The sequence below is a fragment of the Choloepus didactylus genome, chromosome 8, assembly GCF_015220235.1.
Source record: "Choloepus didactylus isolate mChoDid1 chromosome 8, mChoDid1.pri, whole genome shotgun sequence".
Taxonomy (NCBI): domain Eukaryota; kingdom Metazoa; phylum Chordata; class Mammalia; order Pilosa; family Megalonychidae; genus Choloepus; species Choloepus didactylus.
The window spans coordinates 140,403,164-140,428,637 of record NC_051314.1 but is presented as its reverse complement, the minus strand read 5'-3'; the positions used below and the strand labels follow the sequence as shown (position 1 = coordinate 140,428,637).

At 40.8% G+C, this 25,474-nt stretch overlaps 1 protein-coding gene across 2 annotated transcripts in view; it reads right to left on the bottom strand.

Moving 5' to 3' along the window:
* CELF2 (CUGBP Elav-like family member 2) overlaps positions 1-25,474 on the bottom strand; it is a 637,682-nt gene that overhangs the window by 534,623 nt on the left and 77,585 nt on the right. The window contains exon 1 of one of the 2 annotated variants that reach the window (XM_037848333.1): positions 1,833-1,896. The exons of the other annotated variant lie outside the window; for it this stretch is intronic. Coding sequence (XP_037704261.1) covers positions 1,833-1,885 — 53 coding nt within the window. The 5' untranslated portion in view covers positions 1,886-1,896. Of the gene's footprint in view, positions 1-1,832; positions 1,897-25,474 lie in introns of those variants that run through there. 2 annotated transcript variants of the gene reach the window in all.

Here is a 25,474-nt window from a genome sequence, read left to right as displayed (position 1 = left end):
TCTTCCAGTGCAATTTCGTGAAGCTTTACTTGCTATTGCTATAAAATAAACTTCACTTAAATTAAGGAGGTATTTAGGAGAAAAGCAACATTACCTCTGATTTTAAATGTGTTAAGCCTTGGAATCATAATCTAAAGAAGCCTTTAGAGGGCTACATCTTCAAAATTTGTAATTGTAGCCACACAACATTCTTAGAGCCAGAGTCTTTTCCACTTGTGCGATCATATTAATAAATTAATCAACTAAAAATGCTTTAAAAAAACCCTCTTAAGAAATATTTAACTTTTAGAAATAGGTTACTAATTCAGTTAAAGAAAATGAGAATGAAATTTATTCTAATAGCAAGGTCATTTACAAAGGTATTTCACTATCTCTCAATTAAAAATAAAGTTAAAACATACAAATAGAAAAAAAAAATCACTAAAAGACCCATAAAAATGTTTGTACCTTTTCATCTCAAAATCCTGGGAAGAATTCAGTCTCAGAACATTATTAAATGGATGGAGAAAGCTGTGCACACAAAGATGTTCATTGTGTTGTTGTTAATACAAATCAAGGAGGAGACAATGTACATTTACAATAAGTCGGGGTGATTTAGTACAAGAAGAGACGAGGATGAAATGAACTTGGTGTAGCCAGCATCAATGTTAAGAAACTTTATTTAGCCATTAAAATTGTGGTTATGATGTGAAGGTAGAAACATGAAAATATGTTAACTGGAAAAAAGCAGATTAAAAATGGCACGTAGTATGCAATGCACAACATGTATGCATAGAAAGTTCTAAAGTGAAAGATGTGAGCTTAAAAATAGAAAATAGTTAAGATTTTCCTTTTATTTGCTCTTTTCTATAATGTTGCTGCTTATAAAAGTAACAAAATTAGACAAACACTAAGGCAGAACTCACTAAAGGGAAGCAAGGAATAGATAGTTTAACACAAGATAAATGTCAGGAAAAGAGGTCGCAGTAAAACATTTTTACTCGTTTGCATTCCTTATTTGGGTTCCTGTCTAGTTTCACTGGAACCATGTTTTGGGGTTAGGTAGTTGGGAAAACATGACATCGTGTTGAAACACTTTTAATTTTAAAAAGCCACTCAATTTAACATTTTTACAGAAAAAAATCGCCAGAAATGCTTTTGCTATGAAATACAATTTAATGTGAAGTCAAACCTCCCATTTGTATTGAACTCCACCAAAGCAGTCAGCTTAGGTGCAAGTGGAGGTAGCACAAGAACTTTGTTGCTTTTAGCTTCTTGGATTCTAATTTTTCTCCCCACTTTGAGAACAAGAAGTCAGAGGACACCTTTTTTAGGAGCAATCAGAGAAAGCCTTCATTTTCAGTTTTCAACTCAGCTGAGTTTTGTTTACTTAGCTTTTCTAAATTAGATCCAGGAAAGAAGAGGGCATAAGAGGAAAACAAGTTTCCCCTGACCTCCTGAAAGAAGGAGCGGTAAATAATGCTTTCCGAAAAAGTTCTCTTTTTTCCTCCGAAAAGTCCTAGAAAGTTTGGCCCATTCCAACGCACTTCTCCAATGCCCCATGAAACGCCATAATTAACCACGAGAACACGTTCCTGAGTGTCAGCTAGTGTCAGGACTAATTTAAATAATGCTGTCCCCTCCCTTTAAAAAGTCATCTGCCTTCTTTCTCGCGGGGAAAACCCCAGGAACCTCTCCAGCCCCTCTCTGCACATCTGCTCCAAGCTGAGCCTGGACCTAAAGGGAGTGTTCCCTTCGCCCACCCAGCTGCCACCTGCCCCCGCCGTGGAGCTCCGCTAACTGGGGGTGGGGCTGGGGGCTCGGGGCTGGGGGAGAAAGAAAAGCCGGCCTACCTTAGAACCTTCCAGTCTTTCAGAGGATCCAGATCAGGGATTAAGGAAACCATTGTCTAAAAGCGGGCTGGAAGCGGCTCCGGAAAGGAGGGTGGAGGGAGGGGTCCGGGGGGGAAGCTTCCCCGGCCGGGAGGCAGGAGCGCCGGGGCGTCCCGCGGCCCGTTCCCGCGCGCAGGGTCCCGCTCCACCCGCGCGCAGCCCCGCGCGCCCCCGCACCGCCCCCGCCGCCCGCACGGCCCCGCACCGCCCCCGCCGCCCGCACGGCCCCGCACCGCCCCCGCCGCCCGCGTCCCCGCTCCCGCCGAGCACGTGTGACCTTTCGGTAGCCCGCTTTATTCCCAGCACAGCCCTCCGCTAAATCTCTCTTTATTAACACCGTCCTGCTTGGCTTTCTTGGGGGAACAAACACAGATCAAGCCCGAAGCCTCCAGACTTTGCAGCGATCATTACAGATTCCTGCGAGCCGCGCTGCTCCTCTGGGGCGTTGCCCGTGCCCCCGAGAGTCTGCGTTCGTAGTCTCGCCAGAGGGCCGGCCGAGGCTTCTTTCTTCTGCGGCTCAGGTTCTGGGACGCGGGCGTCGGGTTGACGGCTCCCCTCGGAGGCTGTAACTCAATTGCTGTTAGGGTTTGTTCTTAAAAATAATTTGGAACCGGGCGTCTAACAAGCTAGAATGTACCGTGTTTTCTGGCAGAGATTTTACTACATTGCGGTTTTTCTTTCTTTTCCTCTTTCCTTTTGTTCCTTCCTTCCTCTTTTTCTCTCCTGCTTCCCTCCCCCCTTCCTTCTCTTTCTTTCCCCTCCCTTCCTCCGTCCCTCCCTTCCTTCCTTCCTTCCTCTTCCTCTCTTTCCTTCTTCCCTCCCTCCCTCCCTCCCTTCCTTCTTTCTCTTTCTCCATCTCTCTCTCCCTTCCTTCCTTCCTTCTCCTCTTTCTTTCTCATCATCCCTCTCTCCCTCCTATCCCTCCTTTTTTTTCATTCTCTCTTGTATTTTCAAAAACACAAAAGGGGAAATGTAGACTCTCTCTAAGTCTTAAGAGAAGTATGGGCTTTCCTCCCTCAACTTTCTTTTGTCCTGTATTTGAAATTACACATCCTTTGTGAAATCATCTGAAACTGAGCCCAGCTGATGTTACAAAATCTTGAGTAGTCTTGCTTTCCTATGGTGACCAGGACCTATCTCTTCAGCAGTGGTAGATGTTCCCTTCTCTCTCTCTCTCTCTCTCTCTCTCTCTCTCTCTCTCTCTCTCTCTCTCTCTCTCTCTGTGTGTGTGTGTATTTCCGATTTTCACAAGCACTTCCATCTTAAGCATTGGCTTGGGTTTTCCCTGGAGGTCCTGCATCTAGCTACGGCCTCTGCAAGTGAAACTCTTCTTCCTTGCAGCTACAGGATCCTGGAATTTGGAGACCTCCAAATCCTCTAGTCCAGGGTCTTCCAGACCGGGTTGCTCAGGTTATATGGGGTTTTTCTTATATCTGCCTCCCACATGAGCTTTACTTGGTATTTTTTCTTTACATTGGATTCCTCTTTTATTTACATTCATTTAAAAATGAATCTTTTTAGATCATTCGCATAAATGGAATAAGCAGCTTCACTGGTCTTTGGTAGAAGGCTATCCAAGTAAACAACTAGTCATCTGAACAGGTGATCTAGGTGTCTTCTCTTTATTGAAAAGTGTTCAGTGAGTGTCAGAGGCTGTGAAGGACACTTGCTCCAAAGGGAGACTTTCCCCCGAAGGACTAGGAGAGATTTACAGAAAGCATGCTGTGCTCCATGCTGTGCAATGCCTAAATCCCTCAGCCAGGAGGAAGGGTTCTGATTTCTTGCCTTTAAACTCAACCCACCAAGAAAGAGATCCTCCATTCTTGCCTGAGGGTCTCCAGAGGAGAAGTGACAGCTTTTGGAAGCACGCTGCTTTCATCGCCAGGAAGCCCTTCCAGTCAACTCCAAATGCCCGTCAGAGCATTTTAAGTCCACTCCCTACCATTTTTTCCTCTACAGACCCTGTGGATCTTAAAATATGCCACAAACCCTCTGTTTTTTATTTGTTTTCTCTTCTACAGTCTATATACCTTCCTTAATGGCTGTGAATGGCTCTTTTCAGAAGGGCAACTATCTTTATGGTAAAATTAAAGAGAATTTCATACCTTTTACAAAAACCATTGCCTCTCAGGCTTCCTGCTTCTTTGATTCCCTTTGATTATCTTGGGCTGTGTGTAATAATGTGCCAACATTTACATAACACTTTTAATCCCCCAAGTACTTCACCAAATGGGGGTGATGATAATGGTAGTTTATATAGAGACTCCCTCCCTTGGGTCCTGAGTGCTTAGGTAATTAATCAAATGTTTTTCTCTTTAGAAACTTAGCAAGAGATAAACAAAAGATTAGAATGAAATGTTTCTGTAACTGTAATGTCATCATCCCAGTCTGGGAAGGGCGGGAGTGAGCCTCCAACACTTGGAACTGGAGTTCAGGGTTAATAGGTGAAAGAGGGAAGGACTTGGCTTTGGGCCGAAGGACAAAAGGATTAAACCATGCTCATAAATTATGAAATAATGTTTTAAAGCATTAATCGTTAAAAAAAAATACTTAAAAAAAGTTGGCAGAACGCTTCCTTCAAATAAAACCTTGCACCAAGCCCAAGAACAGAAACAATGGCTAACATTTATTTTACCAGGCTCTAGGGACTGTTCTAATTTCTTTAAGTGTGTTTAGCTCACTCAATCCCCCAAACTAACTTGTTTATGGAGGAGGTTACCAGGCAAAGCAACCCCCCCTATATTCATGCAAAGAAGGATACAGGTACCCAGATGGTAATCAAGGGGTCTGAGTACAGGGCCAGGTTAGGTTCAGTGACTTCAGAGCCCACGGAGGATCCCCACTGCACCCCCTCCTAGAGAGTAATATACAAGCAGAGATGATTTCCTTTGGAATCTGATGGGGTTGTGATCAGGTTGGGGTGGGTAGGAGGGATTGCCTGACTCTCATGCTTTCCCTCATTCCTAAAGCACCATTAAGAGACCAGAGTTCAGGAAAGCATAGTTTACAATCCACTTACTTAAAGTATTTGGTGACGAAGAAGGGAAAGTATCTTTTAAAGGTCGTTTTGAGTCTGAAAAGGGCTGTATAGTTTGCTCTCCTCTTTCATAATTGTGAGGATCAGCTATTTCTTACTTCATACATTGTGGATGAATTCCAGGCTTTATATACTGTAAATTCCCTCCTCCCCTTTCACCTAAGTATTTCATTCCAGATTCCGAACTTCATACCAAACGGATTCATTTCCTACTAAGATGTAGGCCACCAGGATTATTAATTCACCTTCAATATAAGGTACATGCTAAAAATGAACGAACAAATAAAAATGTTGCCCTGTTCAAAACCAGGGCAATTATTCATCCATAAAAATGGAAAAGCAACTACAAACTTTCTGTATGTAAAATTCAAAGGTTAAGCTTAGCCTTGAGAAACTTGGGCCTGGAAATTTATTTTCTTCCACGTCACTCAATGAATTATAAGATCCCATTTGATTTCCATCCTCATTTTCTCATAGTTTGATAAATTTACTCCTTTGAATCCAATTATTTTGTTATTGCTTATAATAGTTCTTCAATAATCAGTTCTTTTGAAAGTTCTTTCTGTTAGGAAAGAGTCCAAACCACATAAAGCAATATTCACGGTTGTCCTACCAGACTCATAATTCCCCTTTCCATATAAATAAAATGTATGCGCTATCCCTCCTTCCTCCCAGGTAAAGAAACCACAACCCCAACCCAAAAATAACAAGCAAAAATAACCCACTGTTTGTACTTTTTTTCTTGCAAACAAACAAAGCCCCAAACTCCAAGAGCCTGTGGTTTACTCAAGCACTGGAATGAGAGTCACCTGGGAAGCAAAATGAAAGGCATCCAGTTAGGAAGCAACAGTAGGAGCCAAGGAATCTGCATTTCACCCCAGACCTAGACTCACGGATAACCCTCTGGGAAATACTGACAGAGGGTCAGAGGGAGCCGAAAGGTGCTGGTTGAGGGGCAGCCCAGGTGAGTTTCCAAACAGCCGTTGTCTCAGGTTCCCAGGGCTGCCCTAACAAATACCCTACACTGGGTGGTTCAAACAACAGGGCTGTGCTGTCTCCCGGATCTGGAGGATGGCAGTCTGAAGTCAAGCTGTCAGCAGCGACACCTCCCCTCTCCAGGCTCTAGGGAAGAATCTCTTTCTCATCCCTCTCCCAGCTTCCGGTGTTTGCATTCTTTGGCTTGCAGATGCACCGTCACTCCAGTCTCCGCAAGGTCTTTGTGTGGGTTTCTCCTCTCTGTCCCTGTGCATTTGTGTCTCTGTGTCCAAATTTCCATTTTTTTTTTTAAAATCAGGACACCAGTCCTTATCTTAGTAGTCACATCTGCAAAGGCCTATTTCCAAATAAAGTCCCATTCTTAGCTATCGAAGGTTAGGACTTGAACGTGTTTTGGGGGGATGCAGTTCAACCCGTAAAAGTTGTGAACGGTGTCTCTAGAGCCAAAGATGAACAATCACACAGATTCATCACGTAGGCCAGTGAAGCACACAAAAGCTCCTGGAGGGGTGGGTTAGCCAAAGAAAGAAAGCAGAAAGCAGGAAGCTTTCACCATCAGCTGAGAGTCGGACCAACTGTCTCATAAGACTTTAGAAAGATAGGTCTTATGTCTCAGTAAGTTTCTGTCCCACAGAATGTCTAACTTCCTGATAGTCTGCCATTTTCAAAAAAATAAAAATAAGAATAAATAAATAAATAAATAAAGCCTTTGTAGGGAAGAAATACAAAGTTTTCTTTGTCTCCACCTCCGCCCCATCTCTGTTCATCTCCATTTCTGATAAACTGCGCTTTCTTCCTGGGATTGGACTGTCCTAAACATTTTTTTTTTCTTTCAAAACAGCTTGCTACAAACTTAGTGGCTCCCAATTGTGTTACTTCCTGATAAACATTCTGTCCCCTTCCTTCTGCTTGTCCCAGCTTTCTCTTTTCTTCGTCTTTGCCAGTGCATCCCTTCTCCTCACGTCGACAAGTTCCCTCCGTCCTTTAAAGGAACTGAAATGACTAATTGAAAATGTATTCTACTGCTGTAAAAGAAGCTTTCCTGGTCTTGATGATGTGCCAGGGACTTAAAGTTGGCAGATGGAGTGAGCTCAGATACTCTGCACTTGTTCTTGACCCTGGAAATGGGAGCCAGCTTTACATGCTTCTCATAGCAAACCACAGCATGACAACACTGATAGATGAGGGTTGCCAGATAAAATATGGGACATCCAGCTAAAGTTGAATTTCAGATAAACAACAAATAATTTTTTAGTATGAGTATGTCCCAAATATTGCATGGAACATACTTATACTAAAAAAAAAAATTGCTTTGTGTCTGAAATTAAAATTTAACTGGGTGTTCTTTATTTTTATTTGCTCAACCTGCAATCCCATGCTAGATGGGCTTTTATATAGAAATGCCAACATCACTGTTACTCTTATTTTTCATTTATGATGGTCTGAAAAGGAACCCTTCATGATATTGACTAGGCATAAAAATGCATATATTTTCTTAAAGCCTTTCCTTGTACTTGTTACAAGCCTGTTAAAAACAGTTGCTTTCTCACAAAGCAGTGATAAAATTAGGTACACTTATATCTTCAAATATCGGAAATTATCAGCCTTCTTATATTAAGATTGGCTAGTTGAATGCATTTTAACATGTTGATGATGTTGATATATTTTGAAGCATTTGTTTTATACAATTTGGATCTTCTCTATATTGCATTTATTTCATGCAGAGTGATTTGGCCATTCACATAGCTGCTGTGTTTTCTTGTTTTTGCACCAAGCCTCAGCTTGTACTGTAGGAAATCTGTACCTGAAGAGTTTTAACCATTCATCACCAGTTACATCAAGTGTGTATCATGTATATCCTCACCTTAACAATGCCTGCAGAGACACACTTCCGAAGATGGCTTGTGTTTTCATTTTATTTTATTTTTTAAATAAATGAATGTAACTTAAAGGGAATTTCAAGTGCTTTCGTGTTTGACTCACAACCATTGATGCCACGAAAAGCCAATGAACAAAGAAACATGTTATGAGCCTTTGTCAATGACTTGAGAATTGCTATTTGGGGATCCTTAATAAACTAAAAATTTCTAAAAGGTCTCTAAAGAGATGCTGAGAAACCTGCTAGTGTACTTCTGTGTTACTCAGGGTCTCTCTAGGTACTGTATATTTTCCGCTGGTGTCAAGATCCTCCCAGTAATCAGGAAGGAAAGCTGTTTTCATTTGGGGTCTTCATCGGCTGAACAGGAGGGCACAACGGATTAAAGCAGCGGGAGGAGGGATGTTGGGTCTTTGCCAGGCATATTTTAAAAGTGAGAAAGGAAGAGAGATGGAGGAGAATCACACCCAGCCAGCTGCTTTTCATGCCATTCAGAGGAATCATAGACCAAATTTGGTACATACAGTAGAAAAAAAATTAGAGCTTTAACTCCTGTATTGCCATGGAAGATGAGATTTCCAAAACTGTGTAATGTTCTTTTAATTTCCAGCCTTTTTTTTTTTTTTTTTTTAGTACCTACAACTTACACCAAGAGGGACAAAGGAGTGCCCAAATAAAAGATGTGTTACTCAGTCCCCATACCACAGACCAGGAAAGAAAACATGAAACTTTGATCTTACAGCCTTCATTTTGTTTGTTTTCATTTAGTGGTACTTGCAGATTACTCTGGAATGTGTGTACTTAAAGACAGGACAACTCACTGTTATTAAGAGGGAGAATCAAGTCTTAGAGGAAAGCCAAATGCAATTGCCACGTTGTCAGTCAGTGGAACCATGTCAACATCTGCTCATAAGGAAAGCTGCCTAAAAGGAGCACTGTCCTTAGTTTAAAGAGAGCAAAAGTTAAGCCTTCCATTGTTATCCCCAAGAAAAACCCAACAGACCTAAGTAGAATTAAAGGGTGCAGCATCTTCCCTTCAAGATAGAGATTTAAATACTAACTTGTTCGTTTAATTCAAGGTAGTAGCCACAACAAGCAAATATACTGACTGATGATTGATTGGTTGTATACAGTGTTTACTTAGCAGTCAAATAACCCATGAGCCTCCCAAAACATTTCTTCCCAAAGCATTGTCTAAGATATAACACAGTGCTTACATCTAAAACAGGGGACCAAGTTTTTCTTCTAAAAAATATTTTCCAGTATGTTACAGACCAATACTTTTGTACACTGAAATTGAATTACCAAAAACCAAAATAAACAAAGCAAATTCATACAAAATGTAAACCAGTTTTTTAAAAAAATTATTATTGGACTAGTATACACAATAGTACTATCAAATTGCCCCGCATTTCTAAATTCTTACTCTTGTATGTTCTGAAGTGTAACAAACAATCCCCAGACCAGCACGTGTCTGCTTTCCATACTTGAAGAGTGCTGATGAAAACTATTCAAAAGCAACAACAAAACGATTGACTTGAAAAGAGTTTTAAGACTGATAACAAACTAAAAAACAAACACCCCCTCCAAAACAACAACAACAAAAACCCCTATATGATCTAAAGTAAGTGTAACTATATCCTTTTAAACTGGCGATAAAAAGATAAAATATACAATTCAAGTCAGAAAAGAATATTTTTAATGAATTAGCTTAATAGCTACCTGAAGCCAACCATTTCTAATGTCACAATTTAGTGAGAAATTTGAAAATCATTTATAATTACATGAACGGTTTAAAAGTTGGGGCTTGATTTCATGGACAGCACCTCTTTGTTGAACGGCATGGGTGGAAATTAGTAACTGCCTGTGCCCAAGCACTAACTATCTCCCCTAATTACTATTTTATTCCCCTAATTACTATTTGTGAAGGAAAACAAAACTCAACTTCCATTTGGCCTCCATGTAAGATGCCTCAATATATGAAAATCCATATTCCCCAAAAGATCATTTAGATTACAGAATAGTTTGGAGTGTTCCTAGTGTATTTAATTTCTACTAGTGTACTTGAATAGTTTTTAGATCATTAAGCACTTCAGACATAAGGTATAAGTAGAAGGGCCTAGCACTGAAAATCAGACAGAGGAAAATCGTGTTTATTTAACAAACACACAGCACTTGCACAATGAATCAGGCCCTGTTCCAAAGGTTGTAGAAAAATGAACTCACGAACTCCTCACATGACCTTTAAAGTAAACTTTATTTTTATCTTCATTTTACAGATGGGGAAACTAAGGCACAAAGAGGTTCAATAATCAACATTAGCCAAAGTGGCAGAGGCAAGATTTGGAGCCTGGTGATCTGCTTCAGAGAAATGCTCTTACTTCCCTTATAAGAAGCATCTGCTTGTAAAAGGTAAAGGGAAAGCATTTTTGAAATCATCAATATCATTCAGCTGGACCATATCATGAAAGAACATTGTGATTTAACTAAACTTTTCCCGGAACATATTTGATACACAGATCAAGGAAGAAGGCAGAAAATTAATTGACACCCCTCTTGAGCAACCACTCTCTCAGTGTCCTTTCTGAGCAAGGCAGCTATAGTAATACAGTGACCACTTGCTTACTTTCATGATTTCTTTTGTGAGCACCCATCCCTACTTGGTCTTTAGTAGGAGAAAATAACTCCAGCTTTTATATATTTATATACTTATCTATCTATCTATCTATCTATCTATCTATCTATCTATCTATCATCAATATATTCCTCCATTGCTTGCTAAGGGGGCAAAGTTCCTTTGAGTATGTAGGCAATGCAAATCACACAAGCCTAAATGCATATAAGTACTATTATAAAAGAGATATTCTCAAGGAAAAAAAAAAAGATAGGTAATCAGACATAGCTAGATAATAATTATAGTAGGGTTCTATTGAACATTTCTGGGACAAAATATGGCCTTCAGCAGAATTTACAATATTCCTGGAATAGCAAAACTGATAGATGATAAAGAAAACAGAATAAATAGTGGAATTGGAATAACTAGCTAATGTCATTGGAAAAATTGTGGGAACCATATGAAGGTAAAATGAGTCCCCCAATTCTTATCAGAAACCCAAAGAACTACCAGATGGATTGAAAAGCCAAACATAAAAGGTGAAATAATAGAAGATTAGAAGAAAGTAAAGGGGAGGTGAATCTTTTTCTTGCTAATTTCTTGCTAAGTTTTTTGGTTTTTGATTTTTGACTAAAAATTTTTCTTTTTTGTAAAGCAATACTTTAAAAATCAAAAGTTTTGCCTATTTGAGTTCATAAAATTCCATTTAATAAAAGCATCATACCTAAAATTAAAATATGAAAGACTCATAAAAGAGCAAAACCCTGTGGCTACAATAATAGAAAAAATGTAGGCAGATGCCAAAAACAAAATTTATAAAAGGAATTCAAATGGAAGCATGCATATAGAAACGATCTCTCTAAGAATCAAAGAAATATAAGTTAAGATAAAGCTAGATGCATTTTTTCATCCATCAAATTTTTAAACTTCTTTAAAACAATCATATGTAATGACAGAATGAGTTACAATGAAATAGACCTTCTCAAATATGGCTGGTGGGTGTTTAAATTGTTGTCAAGAAAGTAATTTGGTCAGATGTATCAAAAAATCTAAAAAGTTCCTACTCTTTGACTCAGAAATTTCATTTGCAAAGGGTCGTTTTAAAAAAGATTTATGTAGGAAAGTCATTGCAGTTCTAATTATGTTGAGGTATTAGAAACATCTTACAAGTCCAACAATTTAATGCAAATTAAAATATACATGCCTACCATGTTATCTCTACAAAATGTAATACTATGAAGCTATTAAAAACATGTTTTGGGGGAATGATTATAACTTTGGAAGATCCTCAAAATAAAATAAGTGAAAATAATCATGGTATAGTGTGTATATGTAATGTGATATCGGTATTTTGTATTGTTACAAGGGCTTGAAAACTCAATTGCCGTCAGTCTGCAGGGAGGGATCATAAATGAGTAGATCTGATGGGAGGTTGCATATAAAAATGCAACAATCTCCCTTTCTCCAGTTTTTCTTGAAACATTTAGCCTTTTTGGTGAAGCTTTCTCTTCTACAATGATCTTCCCTTCTGCTACCACCCATTCGTCTTTCAATTTTCTGGCTCTTGTTGAAGACTAGGCACAGATGAGCATATCTCGACTATAAGCAAGCATGATAGCTGGTAACGGAAACTGCACATCAGAGCAAGGAACAGCAAACAGTGGGATGGAGCATGACTAACTGGAGAGAGGTTTCATTTTTTGGAGGCAGCAGCCCTACTTCGTTAGCCCCCACCTCTTCTTGCCATGGGAGAGAAGAGCCCAAATCTTGCCAGATCATGCACTTTATTCAGTGATGATAAATTCTCTGGATTTTTAATTGTTGATATAAGAGTTAAAGACAAATACTATGAAGTCCAAACAAAGCACATTGGGTGGCTTGAAGTTTGTGACATCCAACATTCACTCTTGTGCACAAGAAAGGCCAAAAAAAAAAAAAAAAAAAAAAGACTGGAAAGAAATATACCAAAGATGACACCATTATTAGAGTCATTTTAATCATTTAGATTTCATTTTCTTCCATTTTTTTTTCTATTTCTAAGATGTAGAGACATCTATTTTTTCTTTTAAAATTTTGTTACATTTATTTATTTGTATAACAACAAAAAAAGACCTCCTCTCCTATTCTTTCATCTATTTAGCAATTCTTCTAGGAGATACAAAGTCATTTAAGAATATTTTAAAGTTAGTCTCTGATCTTATTAAATATATCCACTCATCTACATTGCTATAGATTGTGTTATTATTTATGAAATGTTTACTAAGCTGCCAGACGCTCCTTTGAGAAACAGGGCTCCAAGGCTTTGTCTCATGTTTTACTCTCTTGGGGCTCCCCTAATCATTTCTGGCTAAATTTCAGCTGCATTTTTCTTTCCTCCCTTAAATCCTGTCCACCTTTTAAATGATAGCTAGGTGATGTTGAGCAATTTTCTAATCCACTTGAGAATCCATCAATGGCACAATTTTGGCACTCCACCAGGCAGAGTGCCTTTTATTATTTACAATATTAGGACCCCATCACGTAACTGTTTGGACAGACATGGCTTTTGAAACGGAAAAGAAAGCCTTGAAGTTTAAGCTCACACTGCCATACCATCTCAGCCACATGCTTCTCTGGATATTCACCCAACAGAAAAGGGATTAAAAAAAAAAAAAGAGAGAAGAAAATGAATGTGGCCATGCAGTACAGTGCTCAACCTGGAAAGGGGATGTAGCAAGTACAGCTGATTGAGAGTTATGATAAAATAACTGGCAGAAACTACAAAGCCCTCCCTTTATGTAGTGAAAGAGAGTGCTTTGCACAAAGCTCAAAAGAAATTAATTACAGCATTACTGTTTCACATGTACCACAATCTTTATGTACCTCCCTTTCTGGGGTGTCTTCATGGGAAACAAGCATGTTTGACCATCTCTCTCCTGTTTATAAAGCTGTGTTTATGAAGATTGGGAAAACAGAGAGAAAAATCTGGATTTCATTTATAGCCTTCCATTGTTTTTTTTTTTGCTGTTCTTTTTATATTCCCCCCTCCCCCTAATTCCTCTGTTTTACTGTAAGCGAGTTCTGGGTTTAAGAATCTTAAATAAAAAGGGAAAATGAAAATTGTTCAAATTATTATAACATAAAAACTACTGTATCCTATCTATTAGGCTGGCATTATCAGACCAGAAAACAGTATAATTCATTTACAAAGAAAGTCTTGATATAACCTTTAAAATTAGAATTTTTTTTAAAGCATGTGATATCAAACCTTAAGGGCTTTCTTCCCACTGAAACATTAAAAAGTGAGAATTCTGATTTCTTGTTGACAATGTTTAAATGAATATGTCAGTTTATAATTACAAATGCAAGGGAGGGGACTTAATATAACTGAATATTTAACACATATTAAAGTGGTAACACAAACCACGTAAAATAATTCCTGTCCTTTTTATCCATGCTTTCTTTCTACAAAGAGGGTATATTGAATCGCTACCCTGAAAACTTGAAAAATAATCTTTTGAGATAATGAGTTCTCTGTGAAAACAGAAATATTTCTAACTATTCCATTGCCTTTCCTTTAGCATCTTCTGTGTGTGCATATGTGTGCATATTTTAATAACAGAATTCTTAGAGGGAAATAAAGGTTGAAAGAGTAGAAGATGAAGATTTCCTGTAGGAGGAGAGGATGGAGGGTGATGAAATTCACTCCGTTTTTGATTTTCACTTTGCTTAATTATAGAAAATGTCTTATTCCTACAGCACCTTTCAAGTGAGATGTCAGATCATCTGATGAGGATGGAAATATATTTCTCCAACCTTCTCCTTCCTTTCCTGTGACCTCTTGCAGATAAGGTTATATCATCTATTTCTGTTAGCTTTCTTTCTATTCTTGGAGTATAGAAAAGCTGTAGTAGCAGATTGAGAAATACAGAACTATTGAAAGGTTTCTTCTCCTCTATAACTCACTTTAAAAAGAATTAAATCTTCACAGAGATTTTTCTTTTTTTCCACATGGATAACAAGGTATGGTAGATTGGATTATGTACCCCAGCAAACACAACTTCTTAATCTTACTCTGAGTCCCAGTGGGTGTGAACTCATTGTAAATAGGACCTCTTGAAGATGTTACTTTTTGTTAAGGTGTGGCCCATCTTAATACAGGTGACTGGAGGCTTATAAAGAGAACTGAGAATTCAGAGAAGCCAGAAAAGAGAGGACATCACCAGGTGACAGGAGGCAGAGACACAAGCCAAGGAACCCCTGGGATTGCCGACAGCCAGTGCCAGATGCTCAAGACACTGGGAGAAAGCCAGTCTGGCCAATATCTTGATTTTGGACTCCTTCAAGCCTCAAAACTGTAAACCAAAAAATTCCTGTCATTAAACCAAAACCAGTTTGTGGTATTTGTGACAGTAGTCTGGCAAACCAAAACACTAGCTATGATTGAAGACGTATTATTACTCAGATCCAAATTTTATGATTTGTCCACTGTGTGCCTCTGTGATGTGGTAGTTTAGGATTGGTCATTTTACCGCCTCCCCTAACCACCTAAAGTTTTATTTTAGAACCCTTAATACAGGTTACACATTTTACAAGCATTACAGCTTTTAATACTGGCACAAACCCGATAAGGTGTGTATTATTATCGCCCTCCCTTCACAGATGAGAACATGGAGGCTTGTCCAAAGCAGCACAGCCACTGAATGGGGGAGCAGGGGCTCAAGCTTGGTTGTGGCTGACCCCAGTACTTACACTTCATTGGTGGTCTTCAAGCTTGGCTGGGAGCTTTCAAAACTCCCATGTCCAGGACACCCTCCTGATGAAATTGAAGTGGGACTATGTGGGTGCTCCCCAGCCCTGCCACCCATCATCAGTATTTTTTAAAGCTTTTTGATGATGCTAATATGCAACTGAGGTAGATTGCATTATATACCCTGTTCTAGTTTGCTAATGCTGCCAGAAAGCAAAACACCAAAAATGGATTGGCTTTTATAAAGGGGGCTTATTTGGTTACACAGTTACAGTCTTAAGGCCATAAAATGTCCAAGGTAACACATCAGCAATTGGGTACCTTCACTGGAGGATGGCTAATGGTGTCCAGAAAACCTCTGTTAGCTGGGAAGGCACGTGGCTGGCGTCTGCTCCAAAGTTCTGGTTTCAAAATGGCTTTCTCCCAGGACGTTCCTCTCTAGGATGCAGTTCCTCAAAAATGTCACTCGTAGTTGCACTTGGGGTGTTTGTCCTCTCTCAGCTTCTCTGGAGCAAGAGTCTGATTTCAACGGCTGTCTTCAAACTGTCTCTCATCTGCAGCTCCTGTACTTTCTTCAAAGTGTCCCTCTTGGCTGTAGCTCCTCTTCAAAACATCACTCACAGCTGCACTAAGTTCCCTCTGCCTGTCAGCTCATTTATATGGCTCCACTGATCAAGGCCCACCCTGAATGGGTGGGGCCACGCCTCCATGGAAATATCTCATCAGAATTATCACCTACAGTTGGGTGGGGCACATTTCCATGCAAACACTCAAAGAATTCCAATCTAATCAGCTCTAAAATGTCTGCCCCACAAGATTGCATCAAAGATAATGGCATTTGGGGGACATAATACATTGAAACTGGCAAATACCCCAACATAGACAAGTTAATCCTCTTCCCTGTGGGTGTGAACCCATTGTAAGTAAGATCTATTGAAGATAGATCTTCCTTTTAGTTAAGTGTGGCCAACTGAACCAGGGTGGGCCTTAATCCAGATTAAATGAGGCCTTATAAAGAGAACCTGGAAGTCAGAGAAGTGAGAAAGGAGAGGATATCAACATGTGACATGAGGCGGGGATTCAAGTCAAGGAACCCCAATGTTTGCCAGCCGCCAGCACCAGAATGTGCAGACTCTGGGAGAAGGCAAGCCAGACCAATATCTTGATTTTGGACTTATTTGAACCTCAAACCATAAGTCAATGAATACTTGCTGTTTAATCCAACTCGTGTGCTATCTGTCATAGCAGCTCATGCAAACTAGGATGACAGGATAGATTGAGAACCACTTACTGTTCTGACTTCCCATTGATCACCATAAAAAGTCAAGGTGACCATGGGCTGAAATTCAAACATGAGTCAAGTGTGTATGGAAGTAATATTCACCTCCATTTTATTTCTGACAATAATCCTTTCTTAGAGCTGTGGTCTCATCGTGCAAATGTTCAGGAATTTGACTTGACCAACTTAAAACTATATAATTAAGCACTTCTGATTTTGGCTTAAGTGCTTACAGATCTCAGCCTGACATTAGGAAACCTGGTGGAGGAGCCGAGGCCACCTGTCCCCACTCTACCAGCCCTCTAGTACTGGCGAATTGGGTCAAAACATGTGTAGCTCAACACCTCAAGCCTCTTACACCCTAGAAACATATTTTCACAAATGCAGCAAGTTTGCAATCATGACCTCCAATTCTTGTTTTGCTTAAGCCCTCCGCTTCTGGATACTGAAAAGATGGTAACTTAGAACCTCAGCTGCAGAGATTCAGTTATTCTGGGAATAAAAATGTCTGCTGATGGAAAGAAATTATCACTAACCAGAAATGGGGGAAATCCCTAGTGAGAGAAAATTTCTGACTTTTTTTCTGAAAATAAACATAAGAATCATAACCTAAACATGTCTAGGATTTTAAAGTTTATAAAACACATTCATGGATGCTCTGCCTCGCAGTCTTCACTTCAGGTTGATTAAATAAATTTAAAGTCAGAGAGTTTGTGGTCACGTGACTCATATGGAGGAGTTAGTTGTTGAACTTCAGTAACCAGAGTCCATCCATGATTGGTGCTCTCCCAAAATAAATTAGCAGTCAGGCTTGACTCACTACGGACTATGAGGTGCAATGACTTAGGCTTATTGAACCAACATCGCAAGAAACCTGAATGGTCTGGCCACAAGCAGTGAAAGGCTGATGAATATGTTCTCCCTCAGAACGTTAACGAGGAAAGAAGGAAAAAGTAATGCTACCACATTATAGGATTTCCATAAAGACTGATTTTTGGGAGTAGAGAGAAGGGCGCTGGTAAGTATGCTTATTTTCACAAAATTCTTTCTTTGATTAAATTACTTGCTTTTATACTGTTTCCGTGATGACTGAAGAGAAGTAGAATGTTCTAGAAACAAGGCACGTTGCTTCTTGATTCTTGCGGCGCCCCAAGTGGTGTAGTTATTCATAATCTGTTACAACTGCAGCTTGATTGGCTTGATTAAGGATTTTCTGTTCGCAAAGAACTTGACCCTTGTTTTTATTCTTCACTGCATACTGACCACATGCCTCAATTGCTTAACTGTGTAGGAAAAGATTACGGATGAGAAGACAGCACAAAGCCAGCCTGAACATTTTTGCCGCTTGGGTTTCATACGTATTCCTTAAACCCTAGTGATGTCCTGAGTGAGGAGCAAATGAATACAGATTGAACTGTGGCTCATAACACAAACTTAAGTTTCAGTGACATGACGTGGGTGAAGAAAAGGTAAAGGAAGAAAGAGCAGCTCACACACAGTCATACACACATGATCCTGTTAGGTTCTTTCTAAATGCCTTTTATTGGAATCTTTGATTGTTTTCTACTGGGGTCCTCAATTATTGCCTCTGTGATCCATTGCTTTGACCCTCAGTGGAAGGAGTACAAATACGAATTATGAGCTGGACTTGATGTGGGCTCCAATCGGTAATCAAGAGTTGTGGTCCACCTTTATGCCTACGTGCATATATCATCTCCCTGAAGCCATCCTTGATTTCCAGCACAAATTTCAGTTGTTTCCACCTGGGTATCCATAGAGTGTATAAGTTCCTCCACTGTAACCCGTTGATCCGTGTAGTTACTTGCATCCTTGTCTCTCTCTCTCCCCAGCAGAAAGAGATTCTCAGAGTTCTTAAGTATGGCTCTTTTTTTGGTTCTAAAACATTTACTTATTTATTTATTTTTTTCACATGTATTTATCGAGTACCCATTATTAGCCAGACACTATGCTAAGGGCAGGACACAGGATATAATTCCATAAGGTGCTTATGACATAGCTGGGAAGTAAACAAGTAAACAGGTGATTACTATTTAGTATAATAAGAGGGGGGTGAAACAAATCTTAATTCACAACTCAGGTGTACCGGAAATGTGTCTTTATTTTTCTTTAGCTCTGTTTTAGTCTTTTGAGCCTACATTTCACCAGGATAGCAAAATTTTAATCTCAGTTAATTTACCATTTCCCTCTCCCCTCCTTTTTCTAGGCTTGTTCTGAATCCTAGGAGCTTACGAGTTACCCAGGGTTTAGAGACGGGAAGGTCACCTGATTCTTGAGCTATCTCTTCGTGTGTGTGTTTTCTTGGACATCTACACAGAAAGGTTGTGAACACCTCACGTCCTTGCCTACCTGCACTCCCCAGATTGGGCAGCTCCACCTCTTGGGCCATTGAGTCATTTTAAAGTCCCTGTCCAGTCTTCTCTGGGATGCTCACCCCACCTGTCACTCTGCCCAAGAAAGTGGGTACATTCTCCATGTCTCCACCATCCCTTGCCCCATCTCTGGCCAGAAAACCAACTATAGTTTTGCTGCCACAATACTGGATTCATTCCACAAAATGGGGTGTAGGGTCCCTTCTGGACCCAGCTGTGCCAATGTCTGTTCTCCTTAGAGGCAGGGTTTTTGGTTTTACTTTGTTGTTTCCTGGTGGCAGTGGAGGTGGGAATGTGGTACTCTCTTTTCAGTTTCACTTAAATATTTGGTCTCTGGGGCTATGATAGGAATATATGGGAGAGGAAAACTAAGCCAGCCTAGAGGTAGGGGATAAAATGGGGATTTTTTGCAGGAGGTAACTCTAAGCTGAGACTTGCAGTTACCAAATAGAAAAGGGGTGTGACCCAAGGCTTGTTGTGCAGGCAGAGGGAAAAGCGCTGAGGGAAGAGAGAGGAGGGTGGTGAATGTGCTGCGAATAGTTTCTTATGGTTGAAACCCTGGAGGTGGAACTGGAGAGATAAATAAGATTGGAGAGAGAGGAATCAGGGGCCAGATGCTGAAGGGTTGTGAAGTCATGTTTCAGACTTTGAGTTCATCCTGAAGGCAGTGGGTGGTGGGGTAGGGAACCATATATGGATTTTAAGCAGGGAAGTGATATGATGAATTTGCACTTTAGAAATGTCACTCTGGCTTCAGTTTGGAGACGGACTGGAAGAAGGCAAGACCAGAGTTACAGAGATCAGCTAGGGAGGGTGATATTGATATGGGTGAGTGATGACAGGGGATCGGGGTCAAGGCAGCTGTGGCGGGAGTAGAGGAGGGAAGGATGGATAGAAATACATTCTGAAGGCAGAGCCAGACCTATTCGAGTGGCTGTCAAATGCCAGGGGTGATGGGGAGAGAGGAATCAGGTATGGCATCTATGATGTTCACCTGGCTGACTCGGCAGATGCAGCAAATGCAGAAGGAGGAACTACTTTGCAGGGATGATGATGCACTCTGGGGCAAGGTGGATAGGTGGGGCCCAGGGCATCCCAGCTGCACACACGGGCCTGGAGCATGGGAAGGAGATCTGGGATGAAGCTATCAACTTGGGGAACATCAACACAGAGATGTTGTTAGAGCCGGTGGAGTGGAAGACCTTCCCAGTTGGGTATGCAAAGCAAGGAGAAATTGGGGCCAAGAACACAATGATGAAGAATCTTAATGGTAAATGGAAAAGAGAATCCCAAAGACTGAGCATTCAGGGAGTGGGTTGAGAAAGAGGAATGAATACCCAGGGAGAGGGAACAAAAGGGAAGAGGACATTTACTGATGAAGGGAGTGGGCATATAGACCATGTGCCCTGGAGTAGAAGTGAGGAGAATGCAGTGGACTTAACCTCTGGAGATAATGGTGGCAATGGTGGGTTGAATTATGGACCCCAGCAAATGTTCTTAGTCTTAATCCTTGTCCTGTGGATGTGAACCCATTGGAAACAGGACCTCTTGAAGATGTTATTTTAGTCAAGGTGTGGCCCCAACTGAATGAGGATGGGTCTTAATCATATTACTGGAGGCCTTATTAAGAGAAGCCAGAAGCCAGAAGTTGGAGAAGGCCACACAGAAAGAAGGCAAAAGTCAGCAGAAACTGGAAGAGCTGTCAAAATGAGGGGATGTTGCTGTGCGATGGGAGGTAGAAATGCAAGCCAAAGAACCCCAAGCATTGCAGCAAGCTGGCACCAAAATGCTAGTGACCCCAGGAGAAAGCATGATAAAGTCAATGACTCGATTTGGACTTCTGGCTTCTAGCAATAAGTTCTCATTGTTCAAGCCAGCCCATTGTGTGGTATTTGTCGTAGCAGCCCTGGCAAACCAAGATAGTGACATGTGCCAGATCATCATGAGAAGAGTGATGAATGCAGAAGCCAGATGGCAGATGGCTAAGGAGCAAACGGGGTGTAAAGAAGTCATTCTCAGACCACTGCTCAAACCTCCCTCTGGTGTCCCATCACACTTAGAATAAAATCGGAAAGCCTTACCAGGACCTAAAAGGCCCCCACGATCTGCTCCCTGCCTGTCTCTATGACCTCCTTTCCCCTGCTGTTCCCCTTTACCACCTGTATGCCACAGAGATCTCAAGCAAACCACACTCACTCATATCTCAGGGCCTTTGCATGTGCTGCTCTTTTGTTTGGAATGCTCCTCCCCAGACATTTCCAGGATGTCTGCTCACATTTCAGGTCTAAAATAGTCACCTCTGTTGAGAGGCCTTCCCCAGTCAATCCAGAGAACATTCCACCATTTCGTAATCCACCATGCTCTCTGCAATCATTTGCCTAATTTTAGCTTCCTCAACCCCTATGTCACTTCTCCACATTTACATATTCATTAATTGTCTATGTCGATTCTATGCTTCCCTTCATTAAATGAAAGCTCCTTAAGGCAGGAACTCTACCTGTCCTGTTCAACACCGCATTCCCAGCACCTGAAACAATCCTGAGTAAATGTTCAATAAATATTGCTTGGCTGATGGAAAAGTGGAAGCTGCAAATAAAGAAAATTCTTTTGGGAAAGTGACTAGGCAGTCTTGAGGGCTGGTTTGGAACTGGGGCCATGCATCTATAGCAGCACCCATCTTGGCTCATTCTGGAAAATGTCGAGTGCGAGACTGAAATGGAGTTGTGGCTTTGTAGCTGAGTTAACAACACATGGAGAGGGGAAGAGAAGAGAGGAGAGCATTCCTAGACAGGTGACATGTCCGAACCAAGACTCCAAAAGGTCACAAGGACTGCAAGAGGAGGTTGGGGCTGGGCTTTGACGAAACTATAGCTGCCTGGGCCCCGCTCCCAATTTAAGTGGTCTGTAGCATTTGCATTTAAAAAAAAAAAATGTCTCCAAGTACTTCTAATATACAGCCAGGGTTGAAAAACCACTGAAGTCAAAGAAGAAATGTAGTCAGATTAACCAAGCTACAGCTCAGCATACTTGTGAAATGGACGGCCTTGTATTTTTCCAATGGCTTATTTTTACAGATGTAGCATGCTAAGCTTTAAATCAAAGGGATATGTCTATATGTGTGTAAATGCCCATGGGAATTTTGAATGTAGTAAGTAAATCAAACCTCCAAAAAGAAGGCTGGAGCCTGAACTACAAAATGAAGCTAAAGGCACTTAAGAAGGGTTTCCGTTGGAAAAGTTATAGGAGAATGTTTGCACTTTCAGTTTTTTGGGGTCACTTTCAGTTTTTATCCCTTTATTTGTGCATCAGTGCTGAAAAGAGATGAGCGCTTTAAAGAGACTCAGGTACACAACATAGCAAATTGATGGACCAAGGACAGTATTAACAGGTTGGCGAATATTTTTGGATTATTTTTCCCTCCCTTGTTTCATATCCCTTTGAAATCCACACCATATTTGAACTTAAATGGATTTACTTTCTATATGTATAAATATATATTTATATATTTTTTTTATTTTACCAGGTGGCTGACGCTGTTTACAGAATAAATGCTAAATCAGCATGTGTCCGTGGGTTTAAACTATCTTTTTGCTTAGTCTCTCCTATTCAAATTTGATAATAAAAATCTTTAAAGGTATACATTTTAATGAGATGTTATTCATGCACTAAATTTCCTTCTACTGTATAGAAATTGAAAGCAACACTTCTCTGGCCGAGAGCTAACTTTTTTTTATGACTCCCTTGGCAGTCTCTTTTTTCTCTTGATTTTTGAAGATGTTCAAGAACGGAGTTTTCTTTTTTCTTGACACATTTTCACATATGGTGCCTTGATCACTCCCATCTTTTACCCATATGGGAGACTTCCTAGGAAATAAAGGATCTGTGTTTAATTATCTCATGGGGGCAATTTAAAGGGAAATCCAGAGCTGCTTCTCCACAGCTCTGTCTTAAAAAGGAGGGAGATGCAATGATGAGATTTCACCTGTTGGCTGTTGAGCGAGATTTCACAGCTCTGTCTGTGATATCACGAGGCCCACCTATTCACTTGGGCACAATAAAGGCTCATTGACTCAGATCTTAATTTGTGAACATTCAGATCGGGACCAGGCTAAAGTTACAGCTGTGTTTATCACAAAGGATTGCCTAGCAAATTAAAAAGATGAAAACGATAAAAGAGGAGATATTTAAATTGAGACCAATTTAATTTTGTGCAACTTTAAACGTCATACAAAGTAAGTATCCATTTATATTTAACCATTTAAAACTGGTTTTAAGAATCAAAATCACGTAATTTCCACTTTATGGTTGAAACTGCATTGAAGAGACCACAGAGGTGTTACCCAGGATTGTGTAGCTGGATAGTGGCAAAACCAGAACTGGAATTACAAGTCTCCGGACTCCTGATTCCCAAATTTCAATGATGCCACCCAACTTCCAATCTGTTCATTAAAAACAGTCTTCAGGAAACTCTGATGCCAGTTCCAGTTATTTTTGTTCTTAAAAGTAATGAGGCTTTTTGTAAACTACATATGGTAATCAAGACCTATCCCCTAGTTCAAACCAGCCTCCCTGTTAGTCAGTTAATCAGTGAGGTTCTACCCCATTCTGCTGTAGCATAAGACATCCGACATTGCACAATTACAAGACATCCTCCACCCTGAGAATTGAACCCAGAGGAATGAATGACCAGCTGATGTGTGAGGAAGAATTTGTCTTACATATATGAATTAGCCAGGACTTTTTCAGTTGTAAGTGACCAAAATCGGTTTTTTTGGCTCCCGTCACTGGGAAGAATATAGGGTCAGCCCCCAGGATTAAGGGAAAACTCCAGGAACCAGAATCACGGACAAGAAGAGGGACTCAGAGTAATCCTTCTCATTTACACCTCTGCTTGGTTTCGTTCTGTAGACAGACTCTTACCAACCCATCAACCATCGCTGGCAGATTTACACCAGATTAGCAACACCACTGTAAACAATGGCTTCCAAACCTGTTTAGGAATCAGGGAAACTCTCCAACTGACCCTGCATAGGTCATATGTCCCACTATGTCCAGAGGAAAAGGAGGACACCAAGGTAGCCCTAGGGCTATTTTTAGTTGGGTCAGGGATGGATACAAAACCAGAAGACAGTGGATGGAAAAGCCTCATGGAGAGACAAAAACATTAAGAGTAGCCTATTACAAGAAGAAGTTACTGATCTGAGCAGTTAGAATGAGGCTACTCTGCAGTCTCTCTCCATTGACCTGCCTCTTTATATGGAGGTGTTTGCAAAAATCCAGATGTCCTGGCCTCATCACAGACCTACTGAATCAGATCCTTTTAGGGTGGAATCTGGGGGGGGCCTATTATTAAACCAGCATCACAGGTGACTCTGATCCATGCCTAGGGCAGAACCACTGTGTCTAGTCATTATCATCAGGCATCTATTATCTGGAACTGGTAACATACCAAGTGTTCATCAGCCATCAATATCTTATCATGAATTCATTTAACAGGTGAGCCTAATTCACTTAGCTGGATTTCAAAAAGCAAGAGATACAGGATGAATACAATTTGATGAAGAAGAAAAGAGGAATTAGGACTGGCATTGCCGGGGAAGTCACAGACAAGCTCAGCGGCCGTCTCTCAGCCCTCGCCTCCCGCCCTTGCCCCTGCTTCCTCTTCTACTGAGTGCAGATGTTTTGGTCTGTTTCCATTCCACAGCTCAGGGAGATGTCAGGTCTACTGAAAAGGTCCATCTGTACCTTGAACCTGGAAACTGGGAACACCAGCCCCAGATGTTTCTCAGGGCGGGAACTCTCGGTGCCAGGACCCCTGCCCCTGGGGTGTATAAATACTCAACACTCAACAGCACAGGGTCTCTCCTCTCTGACCCAAAGTGGTGCCTGGGAGCTGCCATCCATTGACCCCAATGCAAGCAGTTGGCCTTGCCATGAGACCAGCCATGATGAGATCTCTTCCCCTGCTCTTTTGGACCCTCTGTGCTGTGTAAAATAAAGTGGTCATTTACCCAAAGTTTCTGTTGTGCCTGAGCCTGTGTTCCCATGACACACCGTGTAGCAGCTCACTCCACAGGGACAGTCTGGTGCTTGGCATCAGGGCGCTGCAGTGGGAAGTTGCATTATATTGGGTCTCTGTTCAGTGAAGAACAACTTTAAACTCACATTCCATTTTCTGACCACAATTTCTTATTTCAGCTCTCTCACATCCTCACTCCTATTACAACTTGTCTTCACTCTCATACTTCTGGTTCATGGTTTCTCAGTTTGTTCTAAATGCACACTGGCCTCACCCCACCAGTACATCCCACCCACCCCCCAACACACACCCGGCCTGGGCATACAGCTACTTCAACTGCCTTGGAACTTCATTCTTCCATTCCCACACCCAACCAGACCTCAGCCTTGGATCAATCCCATATTTTGCTTTCTTCCTTTCTGCTTGCCAGCTGTTGTTCACTGTGAAGAAATTGTACATTGGAACTCCCAATCATGGTGTAGAGTGTCAGCTGGACCCTCAAGGTGCTGTACCCCAGAAAGGTCATGTTCCATGTTGTTTAATCCAGTCTTGTAAAAAAAAAAAATCCAGTCTTGTGAGTGTGGATTTATTGTGGGTGGGACCTTCTGATTACATTATTTCCGTGGAGGTGTGACCCCACCCATTCAGTATGGGTCTTCATTA